Below are 22,878 nucleotides of genomic sequence, written 5' to 3'. Positions count from 1 at the left end.
GCTTACCAAACAGAATAATGTAAGTGCAGCCTCCATTTCTATAGGAGCAACCTCCATTTTTTCATTGTTAAGACAAAGACTAGTAGGAGCAAATGGGCTTGAAGTTTTTGCATCATTTATAGAATACGCCCAAAGATCTTTTCATTTAGGTATTATTCTCAAACCTAAGTTTGCTTATTTCCATTTTGAGCTGTAAAAGTATACAGACTTTATGCAGGGGTGAACAGTACTCTCCAGCCTATGCTGGATTCAATTCAACTCTTCACAAACGGTTTCACAAACACCGATATGCCCAGATCTGGATGTCACCCAAGAAGTTAATAAAATAACCCTGAAAGTGTGGTCAAATGCTCTCCCAATAGGAAACTTCTATTCCTATCTTCAGGTTCTTAAGGCAACTTCAAGAACCTGTCCAGATCTTGTAATGATCTAATCTGTAAGCATTAGAAAAAGACAGGAAAAAGACTTAAAATCTATCTCCAGATGTGGAAAATTAAACATGCAGAAATGTATGCTGGAGAAATTTGGTTGGTATTGGTTTTGGTTTTGTTTTTTTTTTTTTCCCCCAACACATCACTGTATCTGCTTCTATAGAGATAGATATTGCTAATTTAGTAATTGCTAATTTAGTAAAACAAGTAAAATCATAAGGCAAAAGTAAAAATTCTGTGAGATTTTTTTGAGGTTTTGTTTTGGTTTATTTTTTAGGAGACAGCAAACGTTTAACTCTTACCAACAAATTTCTGAGGCATAGAGCTCTTACGTTTGGCGACGTTACTTGCTAGTCTATCCAGCACGAGGGATCTTTCTGACCCTATCTTGCACAGGTCTTCAGCCATTTCACTCTGGTTAGTTTCCTCTTTTATGACTGAAATCAAATGACATCAGAAGGGTTAGGCACGCTTGTTCCATTTTAATGGAACTATTGTCTTCAGATTATTGTTTCTCAGCTAATATCTTTTAGCTCCCAAACAGCTGGAAGGAGGAGCTCACCACTGCAGACACAGGACGATTCTGCCTCTTGGTAGCAAAGCCTCTCACGCCGATTAATCTATGTACATGTTCATGCTTCCCTCATTTAGGATACAAAAGTGAGCTTGCAACTGCAAGGCCTCTGCCTTTATGTGATGTAATCACTCCACCCTTGCTCTGCAGCCACTCTACATTTCCATGAATAAACTACGTCCTTACATTATACTGGACATGAAGCAGTCCATCTTTTCAGCCCCCCACTGTCATCCCCACCCATCCCTCTGCACCTCTCCCAGGGGAACCCTCTGTATGATCATCGTTTCTTTAGCAGGAACAATGGACAAACTTCTCAGCTCCAGCAGTGGAAGATGTATTTGCAAGCTACACCAGCCCTTCTCCCCTTTTTCCCTAGTAAATACTGCTATATTTCCTTGATACAATTTTGGACTTTAAATGACAATTTAACCTAAGTTGCTAAAGTCACATCTGTAGTGGAGGACTGAATTCCAACAGTCAAACATGTTTCCCAACCTCCTGCTACTGCTGAGACACTGTAGAACTAGAAAGGAGCTCAGCCATGAGGCTCTAGGAAAGGGAAACTATTTCACTTCAGTACTTTCCTGCAGAAACACAAGGGATGTATGAAAATGCACTGTCAAAACAATGACTATGAAAAATGTATGGAAAGGTATTTCTGACTTCTGGCATCTAAAGGAAAGGTGATAGGCAGCGAGATCATAGTACAACTGGTTTTTTTTTTTCTCTTTTTTTTTTTGGCAAGGTGGGGGGTCAGACACGGGAGAGAAAGGGGTTAATTTTACTTTTACCTGCTAATAGGATATGGATATATTTGCTGAACTTGTGACTTGCTATTAAATGGAGGAACAAAAGATGATTTTTAGACTTTGTTTCTGCAAGCTATTTCAATTAGGTGCGCTACTCTGCTACATTTTGCCTTCTGTGCCTGCTGAGAATTTGTTTTACCACTGGATTTACTGGTTCACAGAACCCATTACTCTGGTACCTGTGTGTTTCTCAATTCTTGAGAACATGCTGTTCCTCTGCAATGCTACTTTGGCAACACACCACTGCCTTAAAAGAATGTTTGTGAAAGTTTCACTGTTTCTGAAAGATGCAAAATCAGGGTTTGGTGGATAAGTGGAAAGAGCAGGCCAAGTGTCCTAAACACCACCACCCTGGAATACCAAGCAGAGGAGTATATAACTAGCTCTTGAGCCCCTGCTGCAGCAGTGTAACCATGACAGTGACAAGGAGTCTCATGGAATTATGCTCCAGCCCCATAAGACGCTAAAGATTGCGTCTAACGCAAGATATGAGCAGAATGTAGGATAGTTAAGGGCATTGATGGTATCTAGTCATCATCAAACAAGCACACGCTAGCAAGCATCTTGTGCTGGCTAAGGCTTCCAGATACCACTTCAGGAAGAGACTTACAGGGAATGCCTTAAAGCAGCCCATTCAACAGGGAAACAAAAGATTGAGTTTTCAATTAAAAGTTGAAGCGATCAAGAAATATCTGTTCAGGATGTAACAACATTTAATTTCTAATCAATTCAAGAGAAGGTAAGTTAAGCATTCAACTTTCAAACTTTCAATGTTGCAACTTTTAAAACTGCTATTAAAAAAAACCCAAAACTGGCCAAATTGAATTATGTACCAATTTCCAGCCTTTGCAACTAACACTCCCTGAAATTCAACACCAACCTGATAATTATTTTTCTGGAATTTGGTGTCTGTGAACTGAAAAAAATATTTATCTTTCCAAATGAAAGTCCACAGGTCATGGAAGAAATTTTATTTGACCCTTTTTAAACTTCATACACTATTTATATTGTTATTTCATATAGGCCTGGTAAGACTTAGCACACTTCCACTCAACTCAAATGCAAACTTCAACTAATATTTCCAAGAGAAGAACATCACAAGGACAGTGAAACTCTAGTCCTCTAAAATAAGAATTTTGCCATTAAATTCAGCAGGTTCCTAATTTTATGCTGAATCTCCTTCTCTTAAAGAAAGCAAACAAAAGATAAAATATAAATACAATATCTTGTTCCTCTTCTTACTCCTCTTTGCTGAATCTTTCCCTTATTTAAGTACTTGCCCAATTGCATTTGTTAGATTTACAAGCTGATGGAAAGTTTTCACCAGGTTAGGTCCTTCCAATTGACTTTTTTTCTATGTACACAGCACAAAGTATTTTAAAAGTGCTGTAAAAAACAATCTCACTGTAGCAGAATGTCAAATTAGATGCCCTTGCAGATTTTTGTACCGAATTTTTTGAGTCTGAGAAAAAAAAGCCTGATTTATGACTCCAATAGCTCTATATCACACCGTGAAATATTGTAAGAACAGTGCTAGTATAGCTGTTTGCTTTTCTAGATATAATGTAGAATGCACTAAAAATTCGAGGACACTTGCTCAGTCTCAACTGTTTCATTGTACATTTTCATCTTTGAGTTAACAAGGGAAATTAAATAATGTAAACATAGCAAAATGGTATGTTTGCAATGGAGTAGAATAGAATGTTAGAATGCAAAATACTAGGAAAAATGAAGGAAAGTTTTATTTTAGAAATATAAGGAATTGATTTATTAACTGAGTACTAAAATCTTTTCTTTTAAAGAGTGAATTTTTTGGCAGGATACAAAGTCTAAACCCAGAACTTATTCCTTTATTTTTTTTTCTAATTTACAAAAGCATTCCTATTATATCAAATACAGATTTATATGATACTTTCAGTATATGCAAGAAAGACGTAATTCTTCACAGCATTCATGGATTCCCCAAGTTTTCATCTCACTGAGATATTAGATATTCAGTCCTAAACTAGCGTAAACTCTCCTGTCACAATTTGCTATGAACAAAAGTCCATCTCTAAAACTGTATTATTTCCTATTAAAGTTTATGATTCCTTACACTAGTTCCATTTGGACATTTTAGTAGTAGTGCAGTTACTCATTCACACAGATTTTCATGTTCAAATCCATGTGCCAGACACTGAAAATTCAAATCCCAAGACAGAATATTTGCTTCTAAATCCTGTCACCAATTTGAGGAATAAGTATTGCTGCCTACTGTGTATTACGTTGAGCTTTTCTATTTAGGCATTCTCCAGCCCCTCAGTAAAATTAGAAGGGGCGCTGCTCTAACATGCTGTCTGCCAGAAGCATATCAGCTGTGTTCACTGCTGTCATTATGTGCATACACTTTATATTATTTGATAGCATGTAAAAACACATTCAGGTTCTGTCCAGGTATAAAATATTAAATGAGGCATCATTCCAAATAGGTCAGAGACAACCTTCCATTTTTGCCATTTAACAAACCAAATAACATATACTGACAGGATCAAAAAGGCATGCAAGAAATGAAACTTACTGGATGGACTTAAACTCCACCACAGAAATTGTATCTTACATTCTCTATCTAAAACTGCACATGCAAGGGGATTTTGTATGGCTATTTACTGTTATCAATCCCTTATAGGTCTTTAGGATCTTTGTTAAAAAAGAAAAAAAATCCAGACCCCAATATCTGCTTGCTCTATTTCTGGGCATACTTTTGAATCTGATATTCTCCAAGAAATGGACTTTACCTTCATCATAAGACTGGTCTCTCAGAGAGGCACCGCAGTATCTCACCTCCCCTGTTTTCTTTTAAAGGGGAGGTTGGGAAGAAGGCTGTCAACAAATTAGCTTTTTTGGACTGTCTCAGTCCAACTGGCTAAATGGAGTGCCTCTGGCTTCACGTCCTTTTGCTTGGAAGAGTGAGATCAAAGACAGATGGCTCATCCTTGTTAGATGAGTTGGTCCCAGTGGTCAAGTAAGCCCCTTAAGCTGTGCCTGTGAAGGGCAGGAGATACGTGCTGCAGAAGATTCTGCAGCCCTACCTAGAACACTGATATTAAGTCTATATTAAAAACACATCCACGAGAGTATGGTGTACAGGACTCCAAGAAAAAAAAGGAAAGGTGGTGAGATGATGCAGGCATACTGCCTTGAGATGGTGAACTGAAATTTTCCAGGTCTTGTAAGTGTTTTCCTACATGCCTGAGTTTTACTTTGGCTTTTTGTTTGACCAAGACAACAACAGCCAAATATTTATCAAATATAGAATGAATCCTGGTGCAGTATCATACATGTGGAGTGTGTGTGTGCTTCCCCAATGCAAAAGATACTACAAATGGTATTAGCGTTCTTTTTGCACTCCTTTTTCTGCATATGTGACAGGACACCGTTAATCCCCAAACAGGCATGTTTATTACCTGAATAAAGGCTGCTTGAGATATTCATGGTTTGCAGGTAGTTGTGGCAGCGTTCTTTATGTTCTTCCAAAGAGCTGCGCTGCTTATAGCTGCGACCACAGTATCCGCACTTATGGGGTTTGCCAACTGGAGAAAACACAATTAATTGATAGATTCAGATGAGGTGTTCAACAGCATATTAATAACGGTAAGAACAACAGGAAAAAAGCCCACCCCAAAAATAAACCCATGCTGTGGTGTATTGAAGAAAGATTTTGTCAATTTAAAGGAGAAAAAAACCCAAACAAACTAATGGAAAACTGCTAGTTGTTTATCTTCACATCAACATGCCAGTTCTGTGGGTGCTGCAAGCTGATTTCACATGGTTCACATCAGATAAGGGCCGCGACATTAAACCTTCAAAAACAGCATCTACACAAGTTAGAAACTGAGCCACCTTCAAAGGTCTGAGCGTAGTTGCTGTAGTGCCTAGCTCCCACAGAGACTGCCAACAGGGGAACTGCTGGTGTAGGTAGAGACACCTGCCCACGGCTGGATGTCAGTTCTGATGTAACCAGAACCAGCTCAACCCTTTTAGGACAATGTTAGATTTCATACGTTTTCTGCTTCTGGAAGTTCAAGAGAAATGGCATAATGGCATAATAATTTTTTTTTCTGTATTACACCAATCCAGAGGTAGGTAGTTCCAGGAATTTTGCAGTAATGATACGGTTTCATGGAATTCTGGACCTGAATTTTCTATCTTAGCGAGACAAGACTGTCACCTCATATGTGATTTCACAATTTTAGATGATTACAGAGCTTAAATTTTGAATTTTATTTACAAATTCTCAGGTGAAAATCAGACTCAGACATCCAACTTGTTTTATAATCTATTGATTCAATTTGCAAATTGCAGCAACTAATCACAATCTATAGTTTAGGCATTGTCTCTTTAGCTACGGAATCCTCAGAGTTTGCCAAAAGTGTCTAAGTATAATTTCATGTATATGTGAAAAATTATGTTTAAAATTGTGCAGCCATGAAAATCAGTAACAGTGAGGGAGAGGGAGGCGAAATAGTATTTCAAAGATGCTCTTTCCTGAATCCGTCCAGAACTGAACAGGAGACATGGAAACTATTTTGGACATTTGGGACCAACCCTAGGGATCTTATTATTTAATGTGTGTGCTAGAAAAGAGTTTCCTTAGTTTTGTGCAGCACAAAAATGTAACTTTGAGAGCTCCCCTTGTGCTACCCAGAACTTGGTCTCAAAGCCAGTGTTCACAAGTTAAGTTAGCAGTGCCAGTTCCAGCAACGTGGTTTGGAGGCCTCCTATCCAAATAAGGATTTGCATTTCCAGCTTAGCTGGGGAAACTAGATGAGACAACACTCTGCTTTTAAAGGCACTTTAAAGGTGCTAAATTGGTTTTGCTACACAGAAGGTGCGTGACTATGGTTTCTGTCAAACCATGAGAGGTTCATGGTAATGGAAAAGCACAGCTATTCAAAAATATTTATTCAGCTCTCCATATTACTGTGGAGACAAAACACTGAAAAACTCTAGCAGAGTCCTCTTTTTTAGAAGATTATTATCTTTCTCTCTCCCACCCTCTCCCTTCTCCCCATCTTTCTCTTTCAAAATACTTGTAACTACAATGTGTAACAAACAGCGACTGCTAAATGCTGTAGGTGGTATTCACTCCTTAGGTCGAGAACAACTACCAGACTGGAGGTTTTTGAGATTTCAGGACTTAAAACCTACTGTGTTTAGACCTTATATCATCTCTATACGTGGATAAATGCCATCCAAATCCCAAAACATTCATCAGTTTTAATTCATGTTCGTAGTTCCATGAAATGGATTACTCACAAGAGGCTTGTAAGATGAAACCCTAATACAGGGACTTTTAATCAGCCAAGAAGTATGGGGGAAAAAAACAGTTCTTCTGGTGAAGGATCATGAGCGTGAGATGAATTTAGTCATCTCTTTGCTGCTAAAACACTGTGGCCAGCTCGCATCCTGGTCAGCCCCCACATGAGGCATCTTGCCTCCCCAGGGTGGGAAGATCTCTCAGGCTTGGTGGCCGCGAACGTCCCCATGTCCTCAATGTGTGCTGCGATGAGCACCCCTGGATGGTCCCGCACCTTCACTTACCCGAGTGAGTCCTCAGGTGTCCCGTGAGGGCATCCCTGCGACGGCAGGCGTAGTTACACAGGTGGCACTTGAAGGGCTTTTCACCCGAGTGCAACTTTATGTGGCGCAGAAGGTTGCCCTTTTGTGTAAAGGAGGCTCCACACTGATTGCACTGGAAAGGGCGTTCTCCTATGGGGAGAAGGAGCAAATATGTGAGAACAAAAAATCTTACGCGGTAACAAGAGGAAGATTTCAGTGAGAAAGTTGTTTTCTCACTGCTGCTCTGTGACTTCCACCGGCTGCAGGTTTGATATAACATGAGGCTTTCAGACTAAACCTGCCAGTTTCTTAATGCTTCACTGGCTGGGTCAATTTGATCTGAAAATCTAATTTTTTTTTTCTAAATCAGAATGGCACATCACAATGCAAATTCAAACTCATTTAAATAAAGTGACTGCAACATTTTGTGTTGAAGAGCCACTCTTCCTGATCAGCAGTTTTGGAATAAACCAATATCCAATTTTGCATGTTGTGGCATTTGGTGGGGTTTTTAATGTGGCTTTTTTCAAAGGGTCTTTAAAATATGCCACTGAAGCAGCAAAATAAAAAGGAAACTCATTAAAAATGCATTTCAGGATCACAAGTTCATTTCAGCGTTACATTCTTATATTTAAATGAAAGGCACTTCATTATAACAGTTATAATAACTTCTTTTCATTTACATTTTCCCTGTATTTTCCCTTTCAATTTCTTCTCCATTACCTGTCTGTCCCTAAGCAGCCAAATCAGGAAAGAGACAGAGAAAGAGAGAGAAAAATCACGTAAGTTAAGACAGTGCAAAGGAAGCCCTGTACTTCCATGCCAAAGTCCCAGCCCTTCTCTAGGTAAGGTATGAAGAGAGGAGCTGCACGAATGGGCTCTGCTGGTTTACACTCTGGACGGACACAGGAAAAAACTTGAAGAGACGCAGCCTCGATTTGTCTAAAGTGGTGTGAAATATCAAGGAAGCGAATCAACTAGCCTTTGCAAAAATTAATATGGCTGTTGTTTGGTTTTTAGTGCTGTTTAAAATCAAAATGCTCATCTATTCGCTTAGCTATTTTTTTAAAAATTTAAGATAGATGAAGCCTTTCTTAAGTCAGTAGGAAATAAAATGTTTCCAGTTGTACCAGATAGGAGTAAAGGAGAATTTGTACATGAGAGCGCTCCTTCAGCAGGAACTGCTCCTGTGTGCCCATTTCTCTGTAGCCCTCGACTAAGTCAAAACAGCCTTTCAAACTCGTTTGCTGAATTCTTTCTCTCTTAGGAATAAATGTAATCTGCTATAGTAATGATGATGCATCAACAATATTAGAAACAGCCCAGAGATGACCTGTTCCCAGTTTTGATTTTCTTTGTATAACACAAATATTGAATTTAAAATTTCAGTGCTGAAGTTAAAATGCAAAAAAAATAAATACAAGTTAAACAATTTCTTTCTTCTCTCTCACTTAACCATCATGTATTATTTTGCACATCTTGGACCAACCTGTATGTCCATATATGCGCATATATGCAGAGCATGATCATTTTTGACTTTTGGGTAATGCAGCAGAACAGCCGAAAATTAATTAGTCACCAGCACAGTCCCAACCCAAAAATCTGCAAACTCTACCATCAGGGCTGGCAGCTTCAGCATTCAGTAGACAGTAAAATGAATCTACTTTACGGTAAGATATTTTCATTGGTCAAACAGCTTCAAGTGGGTCAGCATAGTCCCTGTCAAGCTAAATGAGCTCATTTTCTTTGCCCATCAAGTAGCTGGTTTCATCTGAACTGTATCTGCAACTGGTTCAACTGGAGTAGCCCACGAAAATGCCAGCGTTAGCCTGATGGGATTTTGCAATGTCCTTCATAAGCCATGCCCAGTAGTTGTCAGGGGAAAAGGGAAACGGGTAAGAGTCTGTCTGCTTTACCTCTTAATCTTTGGGGCAGTTACTCAGCGTGGAAGGTATTTTTCAGAAATGGACTGAAACAGTAATGAAGAAGTCACTTTGTCATGGGGGATACAAATTCAGAAGAAATGGTTAATTCTTACTAAAGAGCTTTTCTAGAATTGATTTATGTTATTTTTACTCAGAGGAGCATGAGAGGAGAAAAAGAGGATCGTAAAAGTACTCCAGGAATGAAATGTAAAGCAAAGTAAGACTGAAATGTATCTCCAGCCTACAGCTCTCACAATTACAGGGTGAAACCTTGCACTGGGTGGAGAAGACAGGCAGACAGAGCGTTTCAAACGAGGCTGCTGCATACCAAATATTTCTACAAAACTTACACTGGGATCAAATGTAAGGGAACCTGCACTCACGTTGCTGTGCAAGGGAAAAGACACCACCACCGAAAGACCCTGGAACTGTGTGTAGCTTGGCCAGCCCTTGGTCGCCCATGCTGCAACTGCTGGGGTGAGGAACGCCTGCCTTGTGAGCCCAGCAAAGTTCCCAGCCCTGCTAGGATGGAGATGGTTGCTGATGGAAGGTTACTGGGTGTGGCACTATTCTCCCAAAACAGGGAAGGGACAGGACGGAAAGAAAAATTACATAATGCATCTTTTGTTTAAACAGTCAGCTTTGTCTGTTATTTTCTCATCAGTTCTGACCAGCATATGTCTATCCTGGGTGGATTTCACTGCACGGTGTGTAGCTATGAACGGATATGGGCCAAGGAGCAAAACCTGCACTGTGACTCTGAATTGAATCAACTGCCATTGCAGTGATTTGCAAGCCTTAGTGGGACCACGGGCCCTGGACTACTTATTCACTGAAGAATAGCTATCATCTTAATTGTAATCTTTCTCATTTCTTAAGCAATATGATGACAAAATCACCTAATACTCAGAGCGTAGCTCTCTTTCTTCTCTGTTCTTTTTAATGCTCATTTTTCAATGGGCATTAGTTTTCTAAATAAATTTGAGACATTCAGACCCAACTAACAAGACATAAGTGAACTAACTGGTGACTGAAGTTAAAGGAGTGTACATATAAGGAGGGAATATACATACCTACGCACACACATATGCGCACACTGAGCAAGCAGAGCCTGAACCTATACCCTGAGGTCTCAGCACCAGCAAGCAGGAGGGGATTCCTCCCTCCTTTCTAAATCTCCTTCTTCCTAAACACTAAGCAAGGCAGCAGCAAGCTGGAGAAAATCAACGTACTGAAAGCCTTGGGGAAGGAGAGTGAGGCGAGCCAGACATCTGTGAGGGGGATTCGCTCCGCAGAGGGGAGCAACAGGTAAGGGGCGAGGAAGCAGTCAGTGCTGTAAAGCTGCCTGCAGTCGTGGGGGTGGAAATATCAGGTGCTGCTCTGCATATCTGCACTTGGCAGGTGTATTCATTAAAAGTAATTATGCCTTTTATCAGGTCAGGCAGTCATTTTATTTTGGCACTTTAGTGTGCTGGAATTTTGTTCACTTATCAAATATTTATTTAAGGAAACCTCACCGCACATTCAGGTTTTACATGGACTAGCAGCAGAGTAATTCATTCGCGAGGCTTATTCCTTCACCGGGTGTGTATTGAAACGGGCTGCAGCATAGTCAGTTAAACGTCTGTAACAGTATATCCCATTTCTACTTTAATTGTCACAGCGTAGCTGAAAGGAAAAGCAGTCACCACCGTTTCCCCATGACATCCCTCTAATTTAAACTACCAGCTCAGAGCCTCCACTCCCTTGTCAGCCCCCAAAAAACCTCCTGAGCTCACCCGAAGAGGATGCTCAGGAGAGGAGCTGAGGGCAAGGTGGGAAGGACTCAGAGGTGCAACTTCACACCCGTTAGTTTTATGAAGTGTAAAAGAAGAAGGTCCTGCTGGGTGAAGTGCAGCTCATGGGGTGCTTCCACTGTAGGTGTTAACCGCATTCTCTAACCAAAAAGAGGGTCCCATTGGCAAGGGGAGGGCTCTGCAAAGGGCGGAGAAGTCTCAGAGCGACAGCCCTTGCGTGGCAGCGTCCCCAGCACCCTTGGCAGGTGCACGGGTCCTTCTGCCAGGCAGGGAGTTCGGGCAGCTGGAGGTCTGTGCCAGGGAAACCAGTGAGATGGCCCCTGGGGATGCTGCCACAGGGAACAGGCAGCCCAGCTCAACCTCCGGAGACTCAGCCTGCCGGGTACTGCCCAGTGCACAAGAAACAAAGGCAGCTCTGCCCACTGCCTCCTAAAATCAGGGGTGTCCCCACACAGGCCATTCAGCCCTGGTGCAAACACTGCCTCTGGCCCTCAGGGACCCGAAACAGCTCCTCCAAAGCAGCAACGGCATACTTTTATTAAAACAGCAGCCTCCTTAAACAAGCACAAAGACTTCTACCTCTAAATGCATTTGGAGTTACAACATTTTATTTCAACTACTACAGTATCCTCTTCAAGCTCATGGGTCTGTTTAAAAGGCCTCACGTCCAAGTCATTTTCCATATACACTTTACCAACTTCTAAAGGACCACATTAACATTCAATTAAAAAACCCAAGGAAACAATCAACCAACAAGCACTTTATTATATCTAGGAAGTAGGCTGCAGTCTCTCTTCTCAGAACTAGTTCTGGCTTTTCCAATAAAGACAATTATCTGCTCTTCCCTGACAGAGGGATTTATCATATTGAATTGAAGAGCACTTTGAAGTAGGCGATGTAACAACATCGCTATCACCAGCACCGCTTCTGGATGTGGCTAACCCACGTTACACTAACAGATTGCACCCTTCCAGAGCTAAAACAGCCACGGTTACAATGACGGACAGTAGCATTGGCGGGGGGGAGATGACACTCAGGGTCTTTTCACGTATCTCCATTAAACTCTGAAAACACTTTGCTAATCTCACTCAGTAATTCTGGGGAAATCATTTAAGCACGATTGAGGGGATATGGAGGACGAAAGTATCTATGTGTTCACTAGCACGACTATTTCAGTGGAATCTAACCATCAGACAGGTCATTCTTACCTTAAAAATATTTTAAAATTCCCTCTTATTTGAATATTCGTGCAAAAAATCCAAATACTTTGGGTTTTTCTATTTTCAAAGTAACTTGTGTAGCACAGCAGTACAGTTCAGTCTTCTCCTTTGACTATGGATGACCTTAAGAGTTTAGATTGGAAGCCTAATTTTTAGACAGCTTTTATCAGGTAAGATGAGACTCACCCTGGTCTTTACTTCTTCACTTTTTTCAGTCTCTTCATTTTTTGCACTCTTTGAGACTATTGAGAATTAGAAAATTGGGGCAAGAAGATTCATAGCACTGTATAATGAAAAGCCATCCCTACGGAGCACAACTTCTTTACATTTTTCTTTTAGTGTCCCAGTGGAAACTCTTTAGTCCAGATCTGAACAGTGACAATACTTGGTTTTACTTCATGAAACATTTGACATGAAATTAACCCCTTTTTCACTAAGATTGCCAGTACAGTTCCCTTAACGTTTTTTTTGCCAATTACTTTCAAAATCACTGATCCATAATGAGCTTTTTTGCATTGTCGGAAACATTAGAACTGGGTTGATTTCAGAATTAGCCACAAATGGGTTTTTCTTCGGCAGTTCTTAGAAATTTCTTAGAAATTAAAAAAGACTTCTTTAAAAAAAAAAAAAAAATGAATTTTTATGTAGCTTCAATCCAAACAAGCTGCACAATTTGTAGCCCAATAGATGGACTTCTATGAAGAAGAAATCTCGATTCCTGTGCTGTCCGAAACGGTGTAACAAAATAACCGAGTTCCAAATGCCCACCGATGCTGCATTACCTTACAAGAGGGAACATGCACGCGATACAGAAAGTAAGTCTTAGTTCCTAATATGTGGCCAAATCTTGTCAACTAAAGGAAAAACTACGGCAGGCCTTACCAGTGTGGCTTCGTTTGTGAACCATGAGCACATTGGGACCGATGCAAATTATCCCACAGATATCACATTTTAGCTTTCCGTTAGGAAGTCGAATGCCTCCAACTCCCGACATAGCCTTGCTGCCTGGGCCATTGTGTGAGCCATTCATTTTCTCTCCCGAGGTATCAAGCATTCGTAAATCCTCTGCACATTCTTCCCCATTCATTTCACAGGCACGCCCATTCTCTTCATCACTCTGAGTCTCTATTTTAATATTACCGGCTGAAAAAAACAACACAGGATGCCACTCAGTTTTGTTACAGAATAAATATGGTGGCAAAGAAACAATCACATCAAAGGAGACAAATTCTAAACAGCATGTACAATATACCTAAATAACAAAAGCTATGAACACAACTACATTTCTACGGGCAGTGCGATGAGTTTGTAACACATGGAGCAATGAACACTGAATATCAGCAACACAAATGCCAGGCTTCCAGGGAGCTGGGAACCTGAACAACGTTACAAGTCTATTCCTGGGTCACTTTGAGACTTTTGCATTTGTAACATTCACTTTGACAATTCAGGCTAATGGGAATGACATTTTTAATGAATTCACTGCACGTGGATTTGTCCAAAACAATTTTGAAAGTAAGTAGCTCATCAAAGAAAATGGATGAAAATGAATTGAAAATGCAACATTCTCCACTTGGCAGGAAGATCCCAAGGGTTATACTGAGACCAAATATTTGGTTTGCAATTCTACAGGGTAAGCAAGAACAAGGGGAAAGCAAAGACTACAAACACTGATACAGAAACCAGGGTAAAGAAGGATGGAAGGAAGAATTTAAGAACAAGTACCAGCAGTACACAAAATTACAGGAGCGATAATTCTGGTTTTAGGACAGCAGGATTAGGATCACTAAGAGGAGAGGATCTCTACAGCCATGAGCTACTATTAAAAACCAGTTGAATTCACAAAGGTGGGTGGGAGAACTGTTTTGACTTTATTGGACAAGTTCTTTGTTTTATACTCCCATAAGTGGCAATCGCTTGCAACTAGAACTCCTCAGGCGTAAATTCTACACAGCCTCACTACATGTGATAGCGTGTAGGTTAGTAAATTTTATCTGATACGAACACAGCAAACCTAAACGTTATAGAGAAGGGCCAAGATTCATATCAGTCAATGCCAGTATTCATTCCTCTTCTCTCCACAGGACTGGATGATGCCTTGTGTAGAATACAGTTATTTCCCTCTTTTCTAGTCTGATGATTTTGATGAAAAGATAGTTCTTCATTAGACTGAAAAAGACCATTTTGTTGCCTCAAATCTTACTTTCCTTTCAGTAAAAAACTTCTTCTTTCACCTCACCCCAAAAAGGAGAGCATTTACTTTAGTGATTAGCTGAGTACATGAGGGGTCTGCTTCACCCAATAAAGACCAGATCTTTCCCTTTTGTGGAACAGTAATTTTATTCATAAGTGATGGTGTAGCAATGACATAATTAAGCTATAGGCAATAATTACTTCAGGAGATAAAAGACTTTGACGTTCATTTGAAAATGAAAGGTTTGACAAACTCTTCTCTGCTGCACCCTGCAACCTCCCAGGAGGATTGCATGGATGTGACTGACCAGAGTATCTGACTCAAAATTGTACTGGGAAACATGTTGAGAGTAAAGGTGTTCACATATCTGAACACTGCTTGACTGGACACCTTTTACAAAACCTACAAGCTAGGCATTTTAATGATTTTTCAAATACTGCACTTTTAATAGAAATCATACACAAGACAGAATGAGTGCACATCATAAATAGCAATTTTCCCTTGAAAATATATGTTCTAAAAAGGGGAATAGTTTAGAGATATGGAAAAAAAAATAATCAATGACCAAACAGTGATTTACAAAGACGGTACGACTGGCTAAATAGAAGTGATCTACAGTATTCTGCAAATTTAGTGGACTACAACTCCATACTGCTGTTTTCACCATGACGAATGTAAGCAATAGAAATATTTGACTTGAGCCTATGACAGATTATCCATAATTCACACATCTTTTTTTTTTTCCTCTTAATTATAAGAATAATAATTTGAATGTAAATATATTTATACAGAACAATTATAGGCTTCTTGCCTGCCAAGGATTTGGAGAAGGTGGCTTTTGAAGTAGGCTTTACGTTAAGTTAAAACAAAATACATGTGAACAAAGCAAAAAGATCAGATTACGTAAACCCTTAGATAGTGTATGCAGACAAACACACATTACTGAAAAGCGGAATGACACAAACAAAAATCACAAAAGTAGGAACTAGATGGAAATGCTCTGTACTGAGCTGAGTTTGCAGTATACTTACGGGAAAAAGATTTGGGAATTATTGTATGAAAGTCCCTAAAGCCTTCTGCCCCGTATGCAGCTGCAATAAAGAAGGCAAACAGGATGCTGGTTTGTGGTACTGCTAGCAGTAAATGTAAAAGAAGATGGCATTATTGGTATAAGAGAAATACCTAGACAGAACTATCATCACAGAAGCAACACAAACAGTTCAGGATGAAGCAGGAACAGCAGCAGAACGGTTGGCAGGGGAATCTTGACCTGCCCAGAACAATTCCCATTTGTAAAAATGTCCTTTTCTTCCAAAGCATCCAGCAAGTTTTATCATGTTTTCTAAATGCATAACCTCTCTTGGTTATTCCCCTGGTTGCAGGTTAACGCCTGCTGAATCCAAGAGGAACTTTTGCCAAAGCATATCAAAAGGGTCAACAGGAGCAGAGCACCTAACGCAGCCTTCTCCCACCCCCAGGGGAACGACAGGCCCCTCCAGGGCAAGCTTCCTCTCAAGATTTATTTTCTGACAACATGCCCTCTGTGTGTGCCAGAGAGCTCTCCTTTATATGTCCTTGTTTCTAGTCACTGCAGTTATAAAAAGTGAAATGGCGTTGTTTTCTTCTCACCCTTGCTGGTCTTATGCAATGGAAGAAGAGGGAGTTCAATTCTATAGATGTATTATTGTGTATATTGGCATATATTTTGTTTGTATTTCTAAGACTTGTCCTCACAATGTATCTACACAAAAGCAGCTGCGCAAACACGCTATACCCTCCATATTACGAGTAGCCATGTGCAGACTAACATGCCATGGGGCACACTGATACAAGTAATGGTGGAGTTGGTTACTTGACATGAGCAATGATAGGGATGTTGATCCAGTCAATCTTCACTAAAGCTCTCCGCAGTTGTGCCCCTGGACTGCCGTAGCTGCGCTGCTCGTGAATGTGGCCACGCAGACGAGGCCAAGCAGTCAGAATGCCCTTACCAGCGCATCCATTCGGCAGCGCAGCTCACTTCACCAGTGAGAGCTGATTGGTGGTCAGGCCACCTGCCTCACCCTGGGTCCTCACAGAGGATCTAATTAACAACAGCCTAATTAATTGTTCTAATTAATAAATAAAATCTCCTCATGTTCAAACTTAGCGCTTTTTGCAAACTTGTTTTCCAAATGAAAACTAGTGAAAAAAGCCCCACTGGTGTAGGAGACACAACAGGAGAGAGAAATCACTCCAGTAGAAATACTAAGGATTTTCTTTAAATCTGAATGAGAAATGGGAAGGCAGGCTATGCAATTCTTTTCTTCTGGAGACAAACTGAAAATAAAAATCAACAGAGTTTTCTATTTCTTTTGTGAGAGAAGTTCCTGTCCCTCCCTTCTTACTGTAGTGAGGAAAATCACTCTTGCAGTGATGTGACAAATACCTGGGAATCAGACTTTTCAGATGCATTGCTCAGCATTTGTACAGCTTTCTCAAACAGTTACTTGTTACAGTCTCTGGAGAAATAATTTCTGTGGACATCCATGTCTATGTACACATACATGCAGACATTAATTAGCTTGACAATAACTTATGGTAATAATTTCTCATTGGCTCTTCTAACACCATCAAGGCATTACTCATTAATTAATTTACTTTGGTTTGGTTGAAGATGACCTTAAAAGACTCTGTATTTTACCCTCTTGGTACACATTACTGCAATTTAGGAGAGTTTAATCAAAACTCTCTTTTTTGTGCAAGGAATGTGGCGTGCACCGGTGTCACTGAACTGACAGCTGTACCCTGCTCCCTTTTTACCTACCCGGAGCATGGAAAAGTTACCAAAAAGCAGGGCAGTCACTGGGTGAGTCTCTTGTGTTCTCTGATGTTTACTGGGAGCTTCACTCAGAATTTTCTGAAGAGCATTTGAAATTTATGTTACAAAGACTGTTCTGTTTTCTATGGTTAAAGGTGTTTTATGCAAGTCTTTGGAAAAAAACAACAACTGACATGTCAAAGGGGAAAGGGGTGATGATATGATTTATCACTGAAGAGCAGTGTAGCTGGCTCAGCACGAGACTTAGGCTGGGACAGTTGGGAAGGCAGGATGGAGAGGTGAGGTGACAGAGTCATACTTCCCTGGAAAGAGCTGAGCAATGTGGGGAGGGAAAGGAGACGTTTTGCAATGAGTGAAAGACTCAGTAGTAGGGAGAAAGGAGAAATCAAATGGACCTCCTGGGAAACAGGACATGGAGGGTGGCTTTCAAAGGACAGAGAAATAGGCAGCTGGAAAAAAAGGCATATGAAGAACTAGTAATCTGCTTTCAATCCATTGCTAAGGGGGCATTAACCTCCCAAGTCATATTCTTTGGTGGGATTTTTAAAGAAGAAAAGAGCATAAGACCTGCATATCAAAGGAATTTACAGAGTAACAGAGAAAGATAAATCACACTGAAGCTTCTAGGGCTTTTTAACAATAGAGTTCTCTAACTCCCTTTGATTTTTAATGGGATTTGAGCATCTTTAGTACTTTTATCCTAGTAGGTGCTTAACTGCATCTTGTGGCATATACCTGCCTTTAAGAAGCTATCCGTTAGCCTTTCGTTGAAAATAACCATGATAATTTGATTTTTGGTCCATGCAATGTCTTGCTCATACTTTGTAGCCATCAGCAAAAAACGACCTCTCTCTTCAAGTTGCTTCAAATAATTTGGGAGCGGGTAATTTTTTGTTTGAATGGCTCATTTGTTATTCCAAGACAAGTCAGAAGTATTTTGTTGATGTTAGTTGATGTTTAAATGGCAGCTTTAAAGTCCAACAAGAGTTTTTCATGAAGGCATCATAACTATTCAAGTGGCAGACAGATGAAGCTGCAACAATACCTGGCTGATTTGAACAGTGGATCAGCACTGTTATGGTGAGGAGAAGAAAATCTTTAACACCATCCTTTCTGACAAATTATAGAAGATGTTGCTAAAAAAGGCAGAATAAGATGAAAAAAAAAAGCCTATCAGGCCAAAATAAATAATCTCAGCATGCCAACATGTGTCAACAAAATCAGCCAGGATCTCCTCCTGTTTATATAGGTGCAAAACCCAGAAAACAGAATACTGCCAGCAATTCCACTTGTTATTTCTGATATAAGACATAACAGCTATTCTGTTTTGTTACAGTGCACCAAATTCTAGCACTTGGCTATGGCCTGAAATCCAAACCTTCTTCCCTTTTCTTTTTACACGGTAGTCATTTACTGTGGCATCAGCTCTGTTCTCACCACATGAGAGCACTGCGGGTGGAGGATGCCATTCTCAGAAATGTAAGGCACACAAGCAAGTGGTTTGTCCACAGAATATTTAAGGAGTCAGAATTCACTGGCTAGACTTGACCACAACAAAGACCAAGTCTTTAACTTAAATTATGTTTCCATTAACAGTATCTTTCTCTTACAAGCCTCTGAAGTGACATGAAGGTAAGTGTAGAAAAGGCCAACAGAAGGTCTGCGCAGAGCAACCATAATTAGTTACGCAATGGCCTCGGCCCTTCTTCAGTAAAATTCAGAAGACACAACATGACATAGGTGGGACCGATTCAAACTAACTAGCTATTTAGCTACAGAAAATGCGGATGCATCCACGTACTCTTAAAAATGACTGGTTTGCCCTCCCCTTTCTACATCTAGTACTGCATTTCCCAGTAACTCAAGCACTGGTGATGTCTGTGTGTATGAAATGCTGAAAGTTAGAGGCGGCCGAGAATTGCCTAAAAAGTTAGAGCCTACAATGCAACTTAATTGCTCCGGAGAAAAAGAAACACATCAACACACAAAAGGGGCTGTATGCAGCCACGCAGCCCATGTTGCACAAGCTGTTATGTAGGGCTTCTGTTAAAACAGGACCCAGCTTTCATTGTGCCACTGGACAGCGGGAGGCAAATGTCTGAGGTGGGCGCGGCAGCCCAACGACGTGGTGCTGGCACCTAATTGTTTTGCTTGAGAGAGCTGAAGTCTTTACCACAGGCTGCAACATGGCGGAGAGGGGGCAACAGATAAAAACGAAGGCTTCTTAGTGAGAGGCTCTCAGCTGGCTTTTTAACGGGAAACAAAAATAACCGAAAGGAGAGTCATAGCAGGAACCGCTGGGGCACACCTGCAGGCAGAGAAGACTGGTGCCGACGGATAAGGAGATCCTCCCTGCGGGGTCCGTGCTGCCCCTCCTTTGACTCCAAGCGCCAATCAGCCCTTGGCAGCCAATTTCTTCCTTACTCTAATTTTGGCTTTCAATCAAATGTATATTATTCCAGAAACACAGGCGCCCACAGATAAGCTATCTCCCACGGGACAACCGGTGTGAGGAGCTCCACCCATGTCATTGCCCGCGACTGCCATTTCCTCCCACTGCTGGGCGCCCGCTGCTGCCTGCAGGGAGGTGCCCGCTGTGCCAGAGCTCGTGCCGGTGCCTGCCGGCGTGCACAGCTCGGCTCTGGCTGCAAGGGGCAGGGAGCTGTGCTCACTGCATTGCAAAATCCATCAGTATGGTTTTCTGGGGGCTGCAATGAGACCAAACCATAGGGAATGCAAACAAATGAACAAAACAACCAACAAAGTATGTCCTCTCCGGGTACGAAAAGTGACTCTTGTCCCAGTAACCTCCCGTTAGTTACCTATGGGAATCCTCTAATGCACCAGTAAAGACAGACAGGTTAAGGACAGATTCAAGTAGTGCCCCTGAAATCTACTCACACGCTTGAAGCTAGGTGCTTTTTATGTATCTTTCCGAATTTGCGTTTCAGCAGGAAATGATCTGTAACCAAGCCAAGGGGCTGATCTAGTTTATTGTCTTTGTTGTGCTAGTTGCAGGTACATTTTGTACTGGATTCAAGTTGTTTTCTCAAAGGACTGTTAACTACCTGGCTACTTCATGCTCTTCATCTGAATTACCAGTAAAACTAAGTTTTAAAGGTGAGAGAAAGGGCGTGATGAAGAAAGCCATGCTGAACCTATTTCTCAAGTTCCACATGCATGTGTAACCCATGCTTCCTCTATATGAAGTGCTCTGTGTCTTTTACCGGCTGCATGATGGAGAAGCTAAGGGAACTGCAGCAGACTTGCCAGTAACAGACTTTATTGACACTTTTCTGTTTTGAGAAGTAAGATGGAAAGATTTTCAAACTGGAGGGAAAGGTTTGCTGACAAACGATGGCAAGAACAGAGCTTCTCATCCTCAAAGTCTTTGTCTCTTCTGCTTCCATCAGATTTTTTTACTGCAGGCATTAAAGGATGAGAAGTAGCAACAGGGCATTCAGCAAGAAATTTTTAAAAAGCAAAGTAACCTCAAGTAAGAATACATCACAGTGAGGTAAAACCACTACCATATATGAAAACACCAGTCCTGGCTCACACAAGTATATCTGTGTGGATGCGCATGCTTACATGCCGAGTCTGGCACCTGTGAAGCTGCGTTCTCCAAAAACACTGTAGGCACAAACATTGTGTGGCTTATGATCTTCCTCATACAGCAGCAGTTACCCAAGTGAAGCAGAGCCTCAGACATACAATAATCTGACATTTGTAAGGCATCCTCCTTCTCTAATTCTTTCACGAAGCATGCTTTGGTGAAATTCGTGGGTGTCAACCTGTCCTCAACTAATGCAATAAAATTTGGCAGTCGCACTCGGCAGCCTGGGAGAATGTGAAAAGAGTGTGCACCTGCGAAGATTAGTGTCTGGGAGAAGAGGAGCGACTATGTTGAGATTTAACAGGGAGACCAAAAAAGCTCCTCACAGATGGGAGAGATAGGCAGGTTCTTGCGTGAACCCATGCTGTCATGGCTGGAAGTTGTGCTTACTCTTCTGCAAGACCAGGGGTTACTGTGGGGATACTGAGCCAAAGCAAAGGGCTTAACAAATGCAGAAATATGAGTAAGGCACAGCTACACACTTAGGGTGATCAGTTACGTACAAACGATGTGAACCGTAGCTACAGAGGGAATTTTAAGCCTGCCTGACCTAGAGAAAACCTTGTGAAATCTGAACACGCACAGAGGGTATTGGCCAGACCTGTACCAGTTGAAGACAGCAGTTGTCACCCCACAGAAGAAAGCTGCTACTTGGGAGCAATGAAGTGTTCCTGGGTCTGTGGTAGGAAGGGGAGGACACAGCTCCTAGGCTCACCATAGAGCCAGCACGATGTGGCAGGGCACAGGGACAGGCAGAGAGACAAACTAGTTTGTATATTGCTTCAAAGCACCTAAATTTGCCTTGCCCTGAATGCAAAGTTAGCCCCTACAACCTTTCCCCTTTTCAGGCTCTAGCTCAGTGAGCTGCTTACACGTCTGTAATTTTGCCCCTGGAGTGGCACAGAGCTACCCTGGCTCAGGATCAGGCCCGCACAAGTCCACCCACGTGAACGTTTAATGTGCTGTGCCTTCGCTGTCAGCGAGATGGGCGTGGGGACTTTTACCAGGGACTGTTTAGCTACCGTGAGGATGTCTTGAGCTTCATTTTACTCAAGTGTCTCTAGTTCCCCAGTTGTCAAAGGGTCAATAGATCTAAAATTAGATGAAGCAGCTGTGTTTAGGTTTGGGGAGGTGTCTATGGGTGCTGTACCAAGGCTATGCACTGCTAGTCTCCTCTTCCCAGAAGAGGTTGGAGGATGAAACAGAGAGGAACCTAAGCCATTTCAGCACTTGAGAGGAAACACTTTATGACAGTTTTATCATCTTACCTATTCAGAAATAAAATGCAGAGCAGAGTCCTCTGTGTCTCCCTCATTGGACAGGGGATAAAAAGAAACAGGGACACTGAAACTTTATTTTAGACTTAAGCAGATCAAATGTAATCATCACTTTATGAGTGATACAGTAGATGATCTCTCTCAGGACTGTGCAAAGAAGGTAATCCTGAGGTAGCCTGCTGAGTGCTCTGTTGTTTTTCTAGAAGCATCCATCCGAGGCTATTGAAGTTTTTTCTTGTTGGGTTGTAGAAATATTGCCAAAAGGTTTTGCAATGTAAACTGCTGTTTACATGATTACAGTGTGCTCAACAGTCAGTCCAGTGAAAGGAAATCCTAATCTACATCTTCTGGGAAGAGGAATAAGTTGTTCTACACAAATCCTAAAGAAATTTTCTGAATGTGGACATACCAGATAGCTCCTGAGGAGAAAAATGTCAGGACAAAATTAATTCTTTCCAATCATGTGTTGCAGCCAATGCTTTGCAACAGGGATGTGGAGTCCCCCTCAGGCAATCATCCTCAGTGCTGGAATGACAAGAAACCCCAAATGATGCTGAGAGACTCTCAAACACTCACAGATCTGTCTCATTTTGAAAGTCTACAACCTCAGTTCA

General features: G+C 41.2%; 1 protein-coding gene across 8 annotated transcripts in view; it reads right to left on the bottom strand.

The window, feature by feature from the left end:
• The window catches only part of IKZF1 (IKAROS family zinc finger 1), a 69,852-nt gene that overhangs the window by 5,413 nt on the left and 41,561 nt on the right, over positions 1 to 22,878 (bottom strand). For 3 of the 8 annotated variants that reach the window (XM_086608489.1, XM_086608488.1, XM_086608493.1), the window contains exons 4-8: positions 15,582 to 15,641; positions 13,239 to 13,499; positions 7,398 to 7,565; positions 5,261 to 5,386; positions 734 to 868 (exon numbers count right to left, since the gene is read on the bottom strand). In XM_086608489.1, the coding sequence (XP_086464615.1) occupies positions 734 to 868; positions 5,261 to 5,386; positions 7,398 to 7,565; positions 13,239 to 13,499; positions 15,582 to 15,641 (750 nt within the window). Of the gene's footprint in view, positions 1 to 733; positions 869 to 5,260; positions 5,387 to 7,397; positions 7,566 to 13,238; positions 13,500 to 15,581; positions 15,642 to 17,356; positions 17,497 to 22,878 lie in introns of those variants that run through there. The other 5 variants (XM_086608490.1, XM_086608492.1, XM_086608494.1 and 2 more) reach the window with 5 other exon arrangements.

The sequence above is a fragment of the Tauraco erythrolophus genome, chromosome 3, assembly GCF_009769465.1.
Source record: "Tauraco erythrolophus isolate bTauEry1 chromosome 3, bTauEry1.pri, whole genome shotgun sequence".
Lineage (NCBI taxonomy): Eukaryota > Metazoa > Chordata > Aves > Musophagiformes > Musophagidae > Tauraco > Tauraco erythrolophus.
The sequence above is the reverse complement of the archived record's forward strand: the minus strand, read 5'-3'. Positions and strand labels throughout refer to the sequence as shown.